Source organism: Notechis scutatus, chromosome 1 (genome assembly GCF_049901735.1).
Source record: "Notechis scutatus isolate UNSWTSFEM ecotype Mainland chromosome 1, rNotScu1.2, whole genome shotgun sequence".
NCBI lineage: Eukaryota > Metazoa > Chordata > Lepidosauria > Squamata > Elapidae > Notechis > Notechis scutatus.
The window spans coordinates 110,092,783-110,110,370 of NC_142009.1; the positions used below are offsets into that span (position 1 = coordinate 110,092,783).

Genomic DNA, 17,588 nt, shown 5'->3' on the forward strand with positions numbered 1-17,588 from the left:
CCAGTTAATATTAATCAAATGCATATTTCTAATTGAACCTCTGTTGATGCTGTATTGTACTGAAGAGTTTCAAATGCCTTTTTTACAAAAGAAAAAAGGAAAAGACTGAAAATCTAAGAAAAGTTAAACAATAGTTCATCAATAACTTTATTGTCTTAAAAATGACAACCTGTAACTGAGACCAAAATACTTTCCACTGTACACCATTCATTATAAAGCATACACCACATGTTGTCTACAAAATTCAAAAAAAAGTATTTTCTTGAAAATTATATAGAGTGTGCTTGAGAGGTCATGCTTTCATGTATTTATTTTACAAATGTTATCCATATTACAGTATTGTGTTACAAATAAATTTTAATGGGAGAGTAGGTCAGGCTGCTGACATCCTATCCTTTGCCATCCCTGCAGGATCATAAAAATGTTCAATCAGAAGTAAATCCACACATATCAGCCTGTAAATGACATTGAAGTTGTTGTGTAAAGTCTGTTTTAGGTAGAAAACAGCTATTGCGGCCAGCAATGTTTGTGATATTGAATGAATATTATACTTTTTTTAATGCAGGTTTTTCATCAAAATATATATCTTAGTGCTGGCCAGAACAAATGAGGGGGGAAAGTTAACTTCTTTATCTGCAGGCAACCTCCCAAATACCCCACAAAAAGGCACATTTTTAAAATGTTATGGAAAGAAACAGATCAGCTGTTCCAAAATTCCCAGTGTATTGAACTAATACTCTGCAAGTAATGGCCTTTGGAGCTGTTTCTTCCCTCAGAAAAAAGATTCTTAGAATATAGAATAATAGGGTTGGAAGGAACCTTGGAGGTCTTCTAGTCCAACCCCCTGCTCAAGCAGGAGACTACACCATTCTGGACAAACGGCTATCCTGTCTCTTCTTGAAAACCTCCAGTGATGAAGCACCCACAACTTCTGGTGGCAAGTTGTCCCACTGATTGTTTTAACTCTCAGAAAATTTCTCTTTAGTTCTCTCCTTAATGATCTTCCACGGGTTACTTCGCGTCCTGTTGTCAGGTGCTATGAAGAGTAAGTCAACCCTTTCTTCTCTGTGGTTCTCAAATATTGCAAGACTGCTGTCATGTCTCCCCTAAACCTTACCTTTGTTAGCGTAGATATATTTAATTCCCTCAATTATACATCATATGGTTTAGCCTCCAGGCTCCTTGTTTTTTGTTCTTCTCTGCACTTTTTCTAGGGTTTCAACATCTTTTTTATATTGTGGTGACCAGAATTGTATGCATTATTTCGAGTGTGGTCTTCCTTCTGGGTGTACCCTAATGTCACTTTCCAAATAGTAAATACTTAAGACTGCAGACATTTTCACCCTGAGTTTATTCACCCACTTTCACATCCTTTCCCGGCTTGCTCACTTCAGTGAAAGTGAAGCCATGATAGGATAAATCTAACCAGAGGCAGGAACCAGCAGCCCACAAAGCATCACTGAGGAATTGGTAGAATGTTCAACAGTACCATGAGAGCCATAACCTACTTGGGTATTTTACTGCTGGAATGGGACTTCCCGAAAGCGACACTTTTAAGATGTCATTAAATATGCTTAGAGCTCAGCCAAATGCCTGGTCCTAAAATATTATATAAGTAACTCTCAATCCCTAATTATATGAGTGTGATAATCCAAACAGCTTGCTCTCCCTGTAGAGTGACATGTGACTGTAGACTTTCCTGTAGCAATGTAAACCCTCTTCAAACTAATAAAACAGCTGGCTAGATAAAGTTTGCTACTGCGGAAACCACATTGCTTTCCTCACTAGTGATTTACAATGGCATCCAAACATTTTTCTGCCAGTAAAACACTAATGAAGTGAGGCTTTATACTGCCACAAAGATGATTGCAAGGTGGCCTAAGAATTATCCAGTCCATTGTGACATGTGAAACAGCTGGATAGTTTTGCCAAAGAAACCTAAGGGATGGAAATGGCAACAGGCCAATCTTATTATTCAGAAGTCAGTCCACAGCTCAGCAGGATTTTAGGCTACTAAAATTTAGGTTAAATTTGCTTGCAAAGACAACCCGAATCTCTTGGCACTATCATCAGTTGATAAAGTACGGCTATTGGCACAACACACTGAATCACAAACTCATCAATCACATTTGTAGCAGAGCTTGTTCTGCATTCTCAACCCACTTACTGAGCAATCCTGCAGCCAGGGAACCTAGAAAATTGGATGGAACAGCACCAGGATTACGCTGCTTCGTTTGGCATGGTGTGATTCCATCTTGCACACAAAACCTCTGAACCGGAACTGCCAAAAGCCCCTGGGTCCTTCAAAAGTTTTGGTCAGCCCTGCAAACTTTTTGCCATTGCCCCCTTTTGGCTGAGGCTGACTGAAGCCATTGGCAGGGCAAGTACCGGGCACAGATGCCCAACTGATATTTCTTGCGGGCAGACCTGAGAATACCCTGAACTTAAGCAACTGGGCGAACAGCTTGTCCTTTCTCTAGCCCTGGATTACTAGCCCTGGGTTACTAGCCCTGGGATACGGTATGTCGGTTGAATTGAGTATTATACTCAGCAGCTCCTCCGAGCGAGCGAACGGAAGGAGAGAGTTCATTCCGAGGAGGCTAGCAGCTTTGGTCACCCCCGGGTCGTGTCCGACCCGCCCCCGCCCTATGGCATTCCCCCCCTCCCCGGTTCGTTTTATTTTTATTGCTGCTCTTTGGCCCGGCAGCCGCCGCCGCTGCTGCCGGTGTCCTGATCGCTCTGATCGTCCGTGAAGCAGACGTCGACGTCGCTCTCGTTGTCCGTCTTTGGCTCCTGGAGCTCTTCGGCGCTGCCCTTGGGCAAGTTCTGGCCCGGATGCCTGGACTTGACGTGCCTTTCCAGGTCTCGGCGCCTGACTAGGACCTTGCCGCAGAACTCACAGCGATAGGGGGTGTTGCCTTCGGCGTGCAGGCGGATGTGCTTGTTCAGGTTACTGGGGTCGCCAAAAGGCCGCAGGCAGACCTTGCACTTGAGCGGCTTGTAGCCGGTGTGAGTCCGCATGTGGATCTTCAGGCCGTACTTGCGCGAGTAGAGCTTGCCGCAGTAGAGGCACAGGTGGCCCGTCTTGGGTTTGCCACCAGCCGGGCCCGCCGGCCCGGCCGGCAAACTCTCCAGGCGGCCGCGGCTCTTCTCGGCCGCCGCGATCTCCGAGAACTGATGCGTGTGCAGAGCCATCTCGCGGTCGACGCCGGCTAGCGAGCCCAGCTCAGCCGGATGGAGGCCCGCCGCGGCGGCCCCGCCGAAGTAGGGCGCCGTCTCCGGGTACTTGAGGAGATTGCCGAAGTGGAGGTTGAGCGGGTAGCAGGGGGCGCTGTAGAGCAGCTCGCCGTTGTAGACGGCGAAGGAAGGCAGGAGAGGCGGAAGCGGGCAGTCCCCGGACGGCGAGTAGGGCGCCAGCCCTTCGAAGGGCGGCAAGGCGGCGAAGCGCTCCAAGTGGAGTCCCGCGCCGCCCGCCAAGCGCGGGTAGCGGCCCGAGGGGGGAGAAAGGTTGGCCGAGAAGCCGCGTTCCACGTGCTTGAAGGCGGCGTTTTCCTCGAAGGGCGTCAGGAAAGGGAAGCCCCGGACGGCGCCGGAATAAGCCAGCCCCGCCGCGGAAGAAGAGGACTGCGGCGGGCCGGGCGGCGGGTGGGGCGGCGGGTGGCATTTGGTGTGAGGAGGCGGAGGCGGGTGTCGGGAGCCGCCGGCCTGGCCACATACGCGGCCGGGCTTGAGGCTCCCCAAGGCCTTGCTGAAGCCGCCGCCGCCGCCGCCGCCTTTGCCCTCTTCCCGAAAAGCGGCCGAGTCTTCTTTAGCCAGGCCGGTGGGCTTGAAGGCCGACCTCACTCCGGGATAGAAAGACAAGCCGTTGCTGCCTCCGGAGGTGCTGCCCAGCAGACCCCAGAACTGTCCCGGGCCCCGTCCCGAGCCCACGCTCATATCCAAGGCTCGCTCCTGGTCGGCCTTGGCGGCTTTGCGCCCGCTCCCGCCCGCTTTGGCTAAAGACGGCGAGCCGGCCGATTCCCGCTTGACGGCGTCTCGGGACGCGGCCGGGCAAGGGGGCCTCGGAGGCGGCGCGGCTGCCGGTTTCAGAGCTGTAGCGAAGAGCTCCCCGGGCCGGTGGTGGTGGTCTGGCGCTCCTGCAAAGCCGCGGCCGTGGTTCAGCGCGCAGTGGAAGTGGACGTGGGCCTTGAGGCTGTTGGGATGCTTGTAGGTCCGCCAGCAGTACCAGCAAATGTAGCGCTCCTCGCCTGGCAAGGGGAAAAAACAAACCGGGAGAGCTGTTAGCACAAGCCGAAATAGGCCAAGCGCGACTTGACAAAAGATTTGAGGATTTGAACATAGGAAGGGAAGGGAGGTGATGGGGGGCGGCTGAGGGAAATCTGTTGAATCGCAGGTCAGTGTAACTGCTGCCCGTTAGTAGTTCCCTAATTAGTTGTTCCTTTGGGCTCCCACTTTCATGAGTCCAAACAATTTCCCAACAATCTCTGAATTGCCACCCTATGGTTCACCGTACTAATATATCGTATATACTAATATATCACTTTAGTCTCCATTGTGTTGGTAAGCAGGGTTAGGCGGGTGGGTGAGCTTGCCCTAAAGCACGTTTGCTAGTAAAGTAGAGTATCAACCTGTAGTAGTTCTGGATATTGCAGATGATTCTTTTCTCCTTCTCATTACAAAATGAGAGCAAATTCTATAAATCTGACATAATTGTGACTTCTCCATTTCTTATTTCTAAGCAATTGTAGTCGCACAACTGTTGTGAGAATGGTAGAAGTGGTAGAAAATATGCCATCATAGAAATAGAACTTTTGAAATGGTTTAAATTAATATACCTCTGCAGTCCCTAGAGACACAAATTCAATACATTATCGTTAGTCTCATAGTCAGCCAGATGTTTAGATTAGATTTTTAACCCACCTATTGATTCCTTTCCAAGAACTTGGGATTAGCAGCTGTTTCTGCATATATAATATTATAATGATTATTCATTATTATTTCCAAACTTTAACAGGGCTTGATTTTAATTTATTTATTTTAAGACTCTTTTAACACTGGAGGTCAAGAATAATCTTTTATGTTAGTTCTACAGTAAAAAAAAAAAAATTGCTATTACACTAGAAACTGAAAAGGCAACACAAAGGAGAATTGTCAAGTTTGATCACGTTAAAAATAATTCTGAATGTAAAATAATTAAAAGATAATATGGGTGAGTCATTTAACAATCATGGCAAGCCTTATCTCTGAAATGACATGTACTGAACCAACATTTCTTGGCCAAGTTTGGGGTCCTCTAAATCCCATTTGTCAATTTCAAAAGAGACTCTCATATTGCGCATCTAATATTTTGGAAAGCTTTGGGTGCTCACTGGTAATTCCCCTTAATTATTTTATCAGTACTCCCAGCCCTGTTCTGATCTATTTATAGATTTCAGCATCTCAGGTCATTAATGATGTACTATTTTAACTGGTTTAACATGAAGCACTCGATCTGTCTGGCAACCAAAAATCTGAACTGACCAGCCCAACCCATAGTACAAGTGCTGGAAGATGCATGCACATAATGTGCAGTTACTGGGGAAGCCGGATTGCTTTCCTCTTACCTGGAAGCTATCTTCCCCTTGATTACAACTGCAAGAATTGAGTTCTTGTCCTGAATGCTTTTGGTATCTGATTAACTGGGCAGGCAAGGATGTCACAATCAGCTATCTTGAATTTAAATTGAGTCAGTAATAAAATTACAAGTTCTTTTATAAAATGAATCAACCTATTTCAGTCACATCTCTTGCCTTCTGTCGAAATGAGTTTGTCTCTCTGCATATGTTAATTAGTTCTTATGCATATCAGGTATACTGCGGACTCTATATAATTGCAACTTTTAGATTTTATGGACAATTTTTGAATTTCGTTTGATGGGTTATTCTTTGTAAATGCCATTTCCCTCTGATTTCACTCCCTATCCATTTTTTCTCCCTACTCTTTATGAGCAACAAGCACAGCCACTAGCAGTGCTATAGATAGACAAATCATATCTTGTTACTGAATTATCCCTCTTCAACTATTCTGGAAAGCCTAACGATGTTCTTTCCAATGCCAGGGGTTTCCATAGTCACATCTTCCAATGACGCATATGTTATCTTTGGCAGCAAGAGCTTTCTGCCTCTATTCAGCATAAATAGCCAATATTTACACAAACAAATACATGAAATCGGATGTTTAAAATGTCAACATTCATAAAACAGCAGCAAAACTCTTCAACCTCCCAAGATATTCTGTCATGCTTTATGGTAGCCATTCTTGAATAAAGAACCTTTATAGACCCTTTATATAGATTATAATTCATAAAATTCCTGAGGAAATAGTTGCATTTTTGTTAAGGAAAAAAAATCAAAATTTGTGGGCTAGTTGATTCACCAATGCAATAAATGTATCTCTTATCTTTCAACACACATATTCACAATGCTCAGTTATTTCCAATTTCATCCCCCATCACTTTTCTTCACAAATTGCTCTTATCCAAATCAAGGATGCATGTATACATATAACTGATTGAATGATATATTTGTTACTCCTTTGAAGTGTCAAGGGGTATTTTGATATTCTTTGCAAGTTTTGGCTTGCTTCAGGCATCCTGTGAAAAGGTATTTTGTGTGAGCCAACTTATGCCACTGAAAATCAGTTCATCCTCTAAGGTCTCATTCTTCATAAGAAAGCATGAGTTTACGTTGTTATTAATTTGATGTCAAACATTATGCTTCCTTACACAGAAATACAGCTTAGTAAATACAAGCAGACCTGCCATGCTTAAGACTACAGTCTCAAAAGATCCTTGTAGCTGCTTCTTTGTAATCCAAACGGTGGGCAGCGTGATCCCTCAACAACCACTTGTGAAATTTCTATCCCAATTTTCTGTCCAGAAGGCAGTGGAATGATCAAAGCTTTGGGGAATCTGAATCTGAATTGCAATAGTCAATCCGCATCTGACTTGGTTGAGAAAAGTGGAAAGACTGGATAATACGTATGAGTCTCAGTTGTGGGCATCTTTCTCCCTTGAGGACTTTTCTCCTTTTGGGGGGGGGAGGAGAAGGGGCGAAGAAGTGACAGCGGAGCAAGAGCAATAAAGCTGGAGAAGGCGGCGAGCGCTGCAGCGAGGCTGCTTGTTGGACTTAGAAGAGGCGGCCAGCGCCAGCAGCTGCCGCCTTCACGCTCGGGTCCGGCGGCCCATCTGTTGACGCGGACAGAATAGGTGGCGTATGTCAGGGAACGGACTCGGGGAACAAAGGGCAATCTAACGCTCATGAACCCCTCGTTACCAGGCAAGACAATGGCCTGGAATAGATGGATGGGCCATAAGGAATCGGCTGATTTAAAAGGCAATGGCCTTCGAGCTCCCTTCCTGAAATGTTTAGCTTGTTCCGAAGTGGGTGAAAGCGTCTCGGCTCAGGTCGGGTGAAGTTTCTGGCCATTGCTGAGCCCTCTACGTTCGCTGTGTCCTGTGGTTTATGGGTGGAGAGGAAAAACGAAGAGTGTTTGCTGGCCAGCGATATTAAATCTTCTGTGGGGGAGACCTCACTAAAGTAAATTTCGGGTTTGAAGAGAAGACCTTAAACATCATCATTTGATAGGGAACCGAAAAGTTAGTTTGTCAAACGGCAGGCAACAAAAAGATCTGGAAGGGGTTGCAAAATCTTTCTGAGTCGAAATATAACACGAATTAAAAATAAGACCTAATTGCTGGTCACCCAAGAATGAACATTCCCACCAATGTGGGGATACAGCTTTTTTCGGATCACAGGCTTATGGTGGGGGGGGAGGGTGAATAGACATGGAAGTATATTCCTAAAGGAATATTCCTAAAGGAAACGCTGGGTGAAATACAACACCTCACAAATAAACTAATAGTTGTATTCCTATAACAGCTGGGGTGGGACTGTTGCGCTGAGAAAAATGGGGCAAACACTATCCTTCAGTTCTTCAGTTATTTAAGTCCAGACTTAATTACTATTTGCAAATACATTCTGTGACTGCCTTAATTGGTGGCTAATTAAATCCATTTGAACCTGTTTTTTTTTAAAAAAAAAAATTGGAGATGGACCTTCGTGCTAGTTTCCCAATAATTTTTTTAAAAAACTTGAAGAGATTACCTCCCTTCTGCTGAAAAAAAAACACATTTATTTATTATTAATTCATTCATTTATTTTTTCAATCAGTCGATTGATTTATATGGCTGGTCATCTCTCAAATGGGACCTTGGGGGTGGGAGGTGGGGAGAACAAAACTTAAAAATCTTTAAAGTCAGCAAAACAAAGCTGTTTTTTGGAGGGCCAGTAGAAACCGTTTTAATGCATTGATTGGAGTGTATATTTCCGAAGCAAGGGAACCTCCAAAGCCCAGTTTGCAGGCGCAAAGGTTCTCCTTCACTCCGCCTAAGCACTAATCTGGTACAAACATAGTTCACATTTTCTGCTAGGTTCCCTTACGCGGCTTCTGTCCACTTGTCTAATGAAGGCTTCTCCAAAACTTGAAAGCTTGCAAATACTTTATAAAACTTATGGGATCTAATAAAGTGTTGCTTCCGTATGCGGTTTGCTCCGCATATGGAAGGCTTCTCACTGGGTGGTCGAATGCATCAAGAAAGACACTAACGCAAGTTCTATCTTGGGTGAGCTGCCCCGATCAGGGTTTGGGAACTCCTTTTATTGGGAACACACAAAGGGGTGAGTTTATCCAATCATTATGTTACATGCGTAGGAATGTTAGTGGATGCATCGCATCTTCCAATAACCATGCCATGGTAAATTTAAACTAGCAAACCAAGCTGCATTCCAGTTAACTGCCCTTGTGACGTGTTTTATGGTCTTGTTCCTGGTGTCTGTTTTCAGCCTACGTGAGACCTAGCATGCACCGGAACCATTGAGGTTGCTCACGTGAGGCTTGGCACACAATGGATTTGGCCCATTACAGCATCCGTATATTGGGATTTTTTTTTTCTCTTGCTTGTTGACTCAACTGGCCAGCGAAGCTCGGGATGGGCGGTTTTTAACAGCTTTGGGTTTTCTGTCTGTAAGCGAGGAGAGTCCTGGTCCAACGCATTGTGAGAAGTTCAGGTTGGAAAAAGGCATTGCCTTTATCCCCAAATACAACTGGGCTGCTACCCAACGTCCTTGATCGTCATCAGCCATTCTGGCTGAGGAGGTCCAACAAACTTAATTTTAAGTGTTTGAGTTCCCTATTTCTCCCTCCCACTGGCTGTCTCCAGACTTCCCCCCTCTAATCGGCTTCCTAATTCGCTTCTACGTGGCTCACCTTTGGAACGATAAGGTGCGGGTGGGGGAAGAGGAGAGAAAGGTCATCATCTCTTCAGTATTCGAGTGCGTTAGAAATTGTTCGCTCTCAGTCCAAATTAGTGACCCGTTTATTTTGAAAGAGTAGGGAAGAAAGCAGGTGAGCTTTGCTAGGAATGGAAGACTAGATGTTAGAAATTGTGACTGACCTATAAGTTTCAAGGGGCAATGGCTTGGAAATAGTAGCAAGCCTAATTAGAAAGTTTCTTGGTTCCTGCCCTCCACTCCACACCAGACAGAAACACACCCGCTTTCGGCCTGCTCCTAAGAGCCTCGTTTACTCAATCTGCACCGGCTGAATGGAGCAGTTCAAACACTTCGAGTCGTCAAGGCCACAGTCTTTCCAAGCCGTTTGCTCTGCCACGTTTCCCTCTCGACATGTTCTATATGCAAAGGGACTTTCCCCCCCCACCCCCAAGGGTAGATGAGAATCTCTTCGAGGATCGCTCCCCGCCGCCTTTGAAGGTTTCCTAAGGTCATTAAAAGCGAGGAGCAGCCGGAGTTATGCGTTTCAGATTAGCAGCATCCAGAAGCAAGGATGGAAGTTTGAGGAATGGCCTCGATCAATAAATAAAGAGTAACCGGGGAGTGAGTCTCACTCCTTGCCAAGGATTTTGCTGCCCTGCGGCACATTCACTGGGAACCAGACCTCTTTGGTTCTAATTGGATTGACTCTACATTAAAAACTCCAGAGAAGGCTCAGTTCATGGGGACATTGTGGGCAGCTCCTGGCAACAGCAGGAACCTCATGGCGAAGTATGGGTGATTAAAAGAACAATTTTAGAAAGGCTCTTGTATTATTAGTTGTCATGTTTAGAACGGCCTAGGTCAGCATTCGCTTAACGAAGCAAAGATCTCATCACCATCTCAACTTGAGAGTAGTCCAAGAAAAAAAAAATTGCACTGAGAAGAATGCGATCCTGAACTGATTGTCCGATTGCAGAGCAGCTCAGGTACCACCTTACCTTCATACCCAGCTGGCAAAGGCAATTCTAACTGTGGAGTTATGGTCCAAGGGGCCACCACTGGACTCAAGGGGAGCCTGCTGCCCGTTGCCAATGGGGCTTAACGGCAGAGAGCAAGACAGAAACCGCTCTCCTCCTCCTCCTCCTCCCCCTCCCTCTTCAAAAGAGGAGAGCACTTTTATCAGAGTAATGGACAGCGCAATCCATGACAGGTGGATCTAATGAGACGTTCTCCCAGGAAAAGGGAGAAGGATAAGGAGCTTAATGAAAACATGCAAGGTTGGGCAAGGTGGCTGAGTTAAAAAAAAAAAAAAAAAGCTAGGAAGGGTGAGACCTACTTTGCATTTAGAAGGGAGACTGCTAGGAAATCCCAGAACTCTAAACTAGACTGTTTTGTTTTTTTTTAAAAAAAGCTTTAGGCTCCCTGTATGATTGCCCAGAAAACCACCTGTTATTGGCTTGGTTACTCTCCTGCTCCTTATCCTAGAATAAAGTGTTGAGGAATTTATCATAAAATTACTGTAAGCAACATTGATGAATCGCCCAAAGGAAGAAATGTGTCCCCAGGGTTAGAAAGATTGGGGGTGGGTGGGATAATGAAACAATGATATCTCTTAAGAGGGGATGTAGAATGTTTTTGAACAGTGGCTGATTGAGGACATCAAAGTATAACGTGCCAGAATAGGTTCTGTACAAGAAAGTATGCACTACCATCCTGCATACGTAAAATCAGAATTTTGTTCCCATAACAATCTAGGCCTGTGTTCCCTGTCTGAAGTCTACTCTGGCTTCTTTGAACTCAGAACTGGAATTTGCATCCAAGTTGGAAAATGCTAGATTGAAACTTGGGAAAGCAATCACTGACATCAGGAGTAGACGTTTTGGTGGAGACTTTTTCAATTCTAGCACACTGACTGGGAGCATGCAAATTATAACACAGGGCTTCTAGACAGGAGATCAGAGTCACGCCAGATTGGGGCTGCCTATAAGTTAAATCAGAGGTCTCCAATTTGGCAACTTTAAGACTTGTGGACTTCAACATAGCTAGCTGGCTGAGGAATTCTGGGAGTTGAAGTCCACAAGTCTAAAGTTGCCAAGTTTGAGGACCCCTGAGTTAAATAAATAAATCCCAGAAGGATGGAATGAGCAATTGTGGACTTTGCAGGCAAAGAATCTGACCCACTGCTGCTTGATAGTAGCTATTTCTAAGAAATGTTTTTTTTTTTTTTTAAAGAAAAGATTTGTGCATTGCTGACTCGTGAGCCTTTTTTTCCACCCCACGGAGACTCTGCTCCGACCATTTCTCATTCTTTTGAAACAGGGAATATAGAGCAAACCCTACCATAAGCTTAAAAAGGAAACTAAAAGCTCCAACTTATCTCTGCCCCTTTTGTTTCATTGACCCACTGAAGCCCTCAGGTTCCCCCCAAAGCTCAGGTTGGTTTCCAATCATCAAAGGTGGCCCACTTAGTCTTCCTTAATTCTGTGCCGTTTCTCTGCAGGAGAGGGGGGAGGGGGCACTGCCCAGTTTAATCAAGAACAAGGGAGGTCCATTTTACTTTGCCATCCTCTCTTTTACCCGCTTACTTTCCCCTCCCTTTCTTTCTTGCAGAATAGATCAACCTAAATCTGCCAGTTACCATTTTTACACTGGTAATTTGGAGTTGATCCGACTGATCTTTTTCTTCCGGTGTAAGTCCTAGCAGGACGCAAAGAAATACCTTGATATCAAGAAATCCCCCCCACACACACACACACACACACTGTGGGATGGCTCGGTAGGATTTACTGCCAAATAAAGGCCCTCTAGGCTTCGTGTTTAAAACGTAAATATGTTGCATGTTAGGGCTGTTCACCCATCCATCTTTCAAGAACCTTGGCTTGCCATCCCAAAGGTGCATTTTTTTTTCCAAGAGGCAACTGGCCTTTCTGGTTTTGCTTTGAAGACGTTTCTTCTCATCCAAGAAGCTTCTTTAGCTCTGACTGGTCAGAGCTCTGGTCAGAACTGAAGAAGCTTCTTGGATGAGAAGCGAAACGTCTTCAAAGAAAAACCAGAAAGTCCAGTTGCCTCTTGAAAAAGTCTCTTTGGGACAACCATCACCTGGATGACTGAGAATCTCCATAGATAGAGCCTTGGCTTGTCATCTAAGCCAGCAGAGACGGAGCTTGTCTACTCCTGGTTATACGGGGAAGCTATGAGGGGGCGGTAGGAGGCTTGAGGTGGCTTCGCAGCTTCCTATCCTATCGCCTCCTTTTGCCTCCTTAGCACTGGAGTTGAACGCGTGGCGCGATAAGCGGTGTGCCCGCTCTTGCAGGAAAGCCAGATCCTCAATGGGGGGGGCGTTTAATCCCATTGGGCTCAATAGGATCGAAGTCCTACGAATTAAAGACCTTTGGGACTTTAAACTGAGGTGGAACGGGACGGTTCCCCCTAGGGGAAAGTTAGCTCGCAAGACATCCAGGGACTGGAAGCCGCCAGAGTCGGCACCGCTTCCCGGCAGTGCCAAACTCCGCTCGCCCGCAGGAGCCTACCTTTCTCGTCGTGGGTCGGGGTCGCCGTGGCCGGGATATCAAACCACTCAGCCAAAGCGTTGGAATACCACACGGTCAGCTCTTCGCCCGGCTGGACGTCTCGCAATGCCCGGTAGAAAATCTGAGAAGAAACGAGAGACTTGAGACCCTCAGCGGCTCAGAGGGGCAAAGCTTGCCACCTCCAGACCCGGACGGTGCCCCCTGTCCGCCTCTCCAGTTACCGGGAGCAAGCTAGGAGGCCAGTACCTGTCCCCCCGGCAGATCTGCCACCGCTTCCAGGGTCTGCTCTTGCGCGTGTCGGGCAGCCCGGATTAGCCCGATCCATTCCACGGCCGAGGCTCCAGCTTCATCCACCAGCTCCCCTCTCACCATCCTCACCTGGAAAACAGGGAAAGCCGGTCAATTTTAGGACCAGAGACTTGGCAATTGGCTTGCTCTGCCTTGCAGGACGCGCGTTCGTAAAAACCGGCATTCCAATCCCTGGACGGGATCTAACTCGAGTTCCTTCTCCCTGGATAAAGGTCCACCACAAAGGTGGACGCTAGGAAGGACTCCTGCCGTTTGCAAAGAAAAGGGACCTATCGGTTGGGCTGAGCTCCTCAGTCAACTGCTGCAGCCAGGAGACGATTGCCAGTAGCGCCAGGAGCATCCACTCCGAAGTAAGTTCCGCCGGGGCTTATCGCTGGGTCAATGTACAGAAAATCACATCCTCAGAGGAGCAAACATCGGCCACTTACACCCACCGTTGCAAATGCAACGTCTGAGCGAGACGAATGTTTTCTTTTAATGGACATTGGATTTATTAGAGCGCTGAGCTGGAAAACCCCTATGTAAGTCGGTAGTAAATGTAGATTGTCTTTAAAGAAGTAGTCACTTTGGAAGAGAAGCCTAGTGCTTGATTTGGTTTTCGTTTATTTCTGCTAAAAGACCCTCAGAATGGATTTGCCTAGGCACCGCGGGGTAAAGGAAGGGCCAGATCTACTTAAAGTGAAGGGCTAGTATTCAGGTGATAGAGCTACTACTGTGGCCATAAAGGGTCTCGTCTCTTTCCTCGAAGTAAGTCCTGAGTTTAGAAGAACTGAGGCTTCAAACTGGTTGCGCTGCTCTGTTTTCTCACAGCGGGCAGAAAGTGACAGATCTCCCTCATGTTGCTTCAGAAAAATTTCTGGCAAGTGAAAAAAACAAAGGTGGGGGTGGGGGGGAATACCAGCACTTCATTTTCCTTTCACTTCCTCTGTCTGCCCTGACTCTACGGCCTTGAAATGTTTAGTTGCAGACACCTTTCAAAATGCTTTATTTTATTCATATTTTCCACCCACCCAGGCAAATCCGTGCACCGATTTCCTGGCTTCAATCCCCCTTCCGTGCAAGGAATGAATGAATCATCTCACCAGAGAGGGACGGTAGGTGACTCGGTTTAGTCACCAAATCTCTCTTGTCTTTCATTAATCTGCTTGAACATGGGGGTGGGGTGGGGGAGTGGGAAAGAGAAGCTACCTCGTTTGAAAGGCTGCGCAATAAACATGGTTCTTACAAAGACATGCTAAAGGGAGCAATTGAGGGAGCCAGATGAGAAATAAATTTGAAGACTCTGGCAGAGCGTTTAAAAACAATTAAAGGCTATTCAGAATCCAAGAAGGGGGTGGGGCACTTGTGACAGATCGCTGGACTTGGGCATCAAGTTGCCTCCTCTTAGATTCATCTGGACAAAGTCTCATATTCCTACCATTTCTATTCTGGAAGCCATTTATAGGTTTGGGATGCCAAAATATTATTAATGTCCCACAGAGCTGGGTTTTGGAAATAGTCCCGGTTCCTTTTGCTAAAAAGAAATATTTCATCCGGATCAACATGTTCCTATTATTATCGTAACTCAGCATTAAAAGAAGACTATATCAGCAATGGCTTGGGATGTGCAGCAGGCATCTCTTCCAACATACCCAAAGCTCCATTGACAAAACTTGCCTAGTTATTCTTTGCATCGTACCTGACCTTGACAAAGACGGGTGAAAAATTAGGCGATTCTATGAATCCACAGCTTGCAAACTTTTTTTTTTTTTTGCTCTCTATACCTGTGCACGTATGTGCTACCACTGTGGGAGTAAGTCTCTACTGGTGCCTCGGGGAAACTGCCTGTAGGGTGGCGGGGCTCCAAGACGGCTTACTTTGCTTGAACAAGCTACCCGCTCACACTTCTGCCAGTCTCTCCTACCTAGAGGACCCGGTGCTGCCGCCACTTTCTCCTCACTCCGACGACCATCTCTCGACACCTCTGGATCATTTAATGACTTCTCTAATTATGAATCCCGCCCTTAGGTTATTTGGGAAGAGACATCGAGGGGTGGGGGGTGGGGACTTATTCTGAGTGTCAAAAGCCATTCGGGATGGAGAAGGAAAAATGCGTGCCAGTAAATTTATGTCTGTCTGTCTGTCCGTCTGTCGGTCCGTCTGTGGGTCTGTCTGTCTGTGTTTGTGTGTATGAGGGAGGTTGAAATACCAAGCACCCAAAACCAGCTCTCTCCTTAAATCTAAACATCTGAATGGCGTCAGAAAGAGGGGGTCACCCATCCCAGAAACCTCAGAGATCCAAACCCTTCCCTGCCCTTTTCCTTCCGCGGGCCGGAGGAGAGAAGAAAAATAGGGTTTCTTGCTCGCTGTTTCCCCATCCCGCCCCCCCCCACCCCCAGAAGGGATCTGCTCCCCTTTTCCTCCTCTCCTCCGACTGGGCTTACGGGTTTGCCCCCTGTGCTTTTCCGCCCAGGTGTGGGAGCAATACCTTTTTCTTGGGTCCCGGCTCCCTGCGATCGGACAGGTACTTGCCCAGTTTGAAGGTGCCGGGCACAGGACCCAGGCGCAGGCCAGCCGGGATGCTGCTGTCCGCGGTGATGCCGAGGGCGGGCGGGGGGGCCCGGCTGCTTAGCATCGCTGCCTCTGGGCAAAGGACCGCGGCGCTGGGAAAGCTGGTCCCGCTCTGGACGCACTTGGAGTGAGAGGAGAGCGGCGGCGGCGGGGGTTGAGCCACCCTGGTCTTCTCTCCGCCCGCCAGAGTGACGCGGCCGGGGGTGCGCGCCGCCTTTTCAATTGCTTACACGGGGTAGGGCTCTCCCCTTGGCACGACGGTGCTCCAGGGCGCCCGGTTGGGGCGGCGAGGGAAGTTGAGCGCTCGGAGCAGCTGCCGAGTTCCATGCGAGAGGGTCACATGGCGCTTTTCCCGACCCTTTTCCTCCTCCTCCTCCTCCCCCACTCCGCAGCGCATAATCAAGGGCCTTTTTTTTTTTTTTTTTTTGGAACGGGGCAGCCAACAATGGCCCAGGCGACCTTCCCATTCCTAAAAATCCAATTTGTCAAGGGCAAAGAAAAGACGCTGGTGAATCAAAGGTCTGGAGAGACCATTAATCCTCAGCATGAGGGATTGTCCCCGAGACAGTTACGATATTTTAAGTGACAAATCCACTGTATAATTTCTCCATAAATTTTACTTCCTCCGATTGTTCCTCGACAAACCAGTTTTGGAAAACGAAGGGAGTGTTTTAAGTCTACTTGGCTGAGCCTTTTGTACACCAGAAGACTTCAAAGATTTTTAATTCTCCCTCCTTTTGCGGGATTGTAAAGGCCATTAAACAAAGAGGGGCTGGGGTGGGGGGGTGGGGTTGGGGGGAAATGTTTGGAGGCCTTGTTAACTTCTATTGATTCCTGGCGTGTGCCATACAGAAATTGGGCAGGTACTTGATGGGAAAACACCAGAAAATGCTTACACTTTTAAAAAAGGAAAGAGCAACGCTGCTATATGGCCAACTTCGGGGCTCCTTTAAAGGCCAGAAGTTTACTTAGAGACCTGCTTCGTTCCTTAAGTCTCCTTTTCTTCTGGACTCACCTTTCCGAGAGCCCGTGTTCCTCTTTCTTGGAAGCATTTAAAAACGTGGCAGAAATAATTTTATCTGAATTTAAGGAGCTAGCATTGGAACTCAGATAAGGAAGAGAAAGTATAACAAGACCAGAGATTATGAGAATCGCTTCTCCTTTGGCGTGCATTTCCCATACCTTGATTCAGGAAGCACTTTTTTTTTTTTACTTCCAAGTCTGTTATTCTGTTTATTTAGAACAATAAATCGAAAAGCTACAAGTCTGGTTCTCTACTGAACAAAACCAAAGAGTCTGGCAAATTATTTGCACAAAGAGCAGCCTATTCAAGACTTAGAGCAGGAAATAGTCATGGGATAGAGAGAACTAATACAAGATAGTTAGATAGCTAGAGAGCAGATAGGTAGATGAGAGAGAGAGGGAGGGAGGGAGGGGAGAGAGGGAGAGAGAGAGAGAGAGAGAGGGAAGAGAGAGAGAGATCCATATGTATTAGTGAACCGCCATTAAATATTTCAACAGAACCGTAGAGAGAGCAAAGGGTTGCCCACATTTCAATTCAATTTATTTTCAAGTCAGGCCTATTGAAATAACTGCATCTTTCTCGGAAGATAATCTTCTTACAGTAATCTTACAAAACGCTTTTCTTTGGGAGGAAATGCCAATGAACTCAGGGGAAGCCAGGAGTTGCTTGCAGGACTTTAATACAGGGCGGGAATTAAGCGTTAGGTTTCAGTCCCATAGTTGGGAACTAATATTCTTAAAATTTAGTAGGAAGGAAGCTCTGTTGAAACCCCAGGGGCTATCTATTGCGGAAGGATGCTTCTGCCCTTCACATGGCAGTGACAGATGTGTTCCGGTCGCTTTTCCTGGAGAATTTCAGGCAGCT

General features: G+C 46.6%; 1 protein-coding gene across 2 annotated transcripts; it reads right to left on the reverse strand.

The window, feature by feature from the left end:
- Positions 1–119: 119 nt before the first annotated feature.
- Positions 120–15,859, reverse strand: PRDM13 (PR/SET domain 13). Of its 2 annotated transcripts, XR_015745278.1 has the most exons (5): positions 15,618–15,859; positions 13,088–13,219; positions 12,842–12,962; positions 2,262–4,247; positions 120–2,225 (listed from the first exon to the last, which is right to left on the reverse strand). XR_015745278.1 is itself a non-coding variant. In XM_026666500.2 (4 exons), exons 1-4 carry the CDS (start codon positions 15,762–15,764, stop codon positions 2,683–2,685), a joined length of 1,965 nt encoding a protein of 654 aa, XP_026522285.2. In that variant the 5' UTR covers positions 15,765–15,859; the 3' UTR covers positions 120–2,682. The 2 variants fall into 2 exon arrangements, 1 of the variants encoding a protein (XP_026522285.2); XM_026666500.2 differs by having other exon boundaries at positions 120–4,247.
- Between the last annotated feature and the right edge of the window lie 1,729 nt (positions 15,860–17,588).

What these genes read in the sequence shown, in the direction of transcription:
- PRDM13 (XM_026666500.2), bottom strand. Translation starts at nt 15,764, where the DNA reads ATGCTAAGCAGCCGGGCCCCCCCGCCCGCCCTCGGCATCACCGCGGAC. An exon ending in AGCCGGGACCCAAGAAAAAG is followed by an intron (nt 13,220 to 15,617) that starts GTATTGCTCCCA and finishes CCTGTTTTCCAG; the next exon opens with GTGAGGATGGTGAGAGGGGA. An exon ending in CAGATCTGCCGGGGGGACAG is followed by an intron (nt 12,963 to 13,087) that starts GTACTGGCCTCC and finishes GTTTCTTCTCAG; the next exon opens with ATTTTCTACCGGGCATTGCG.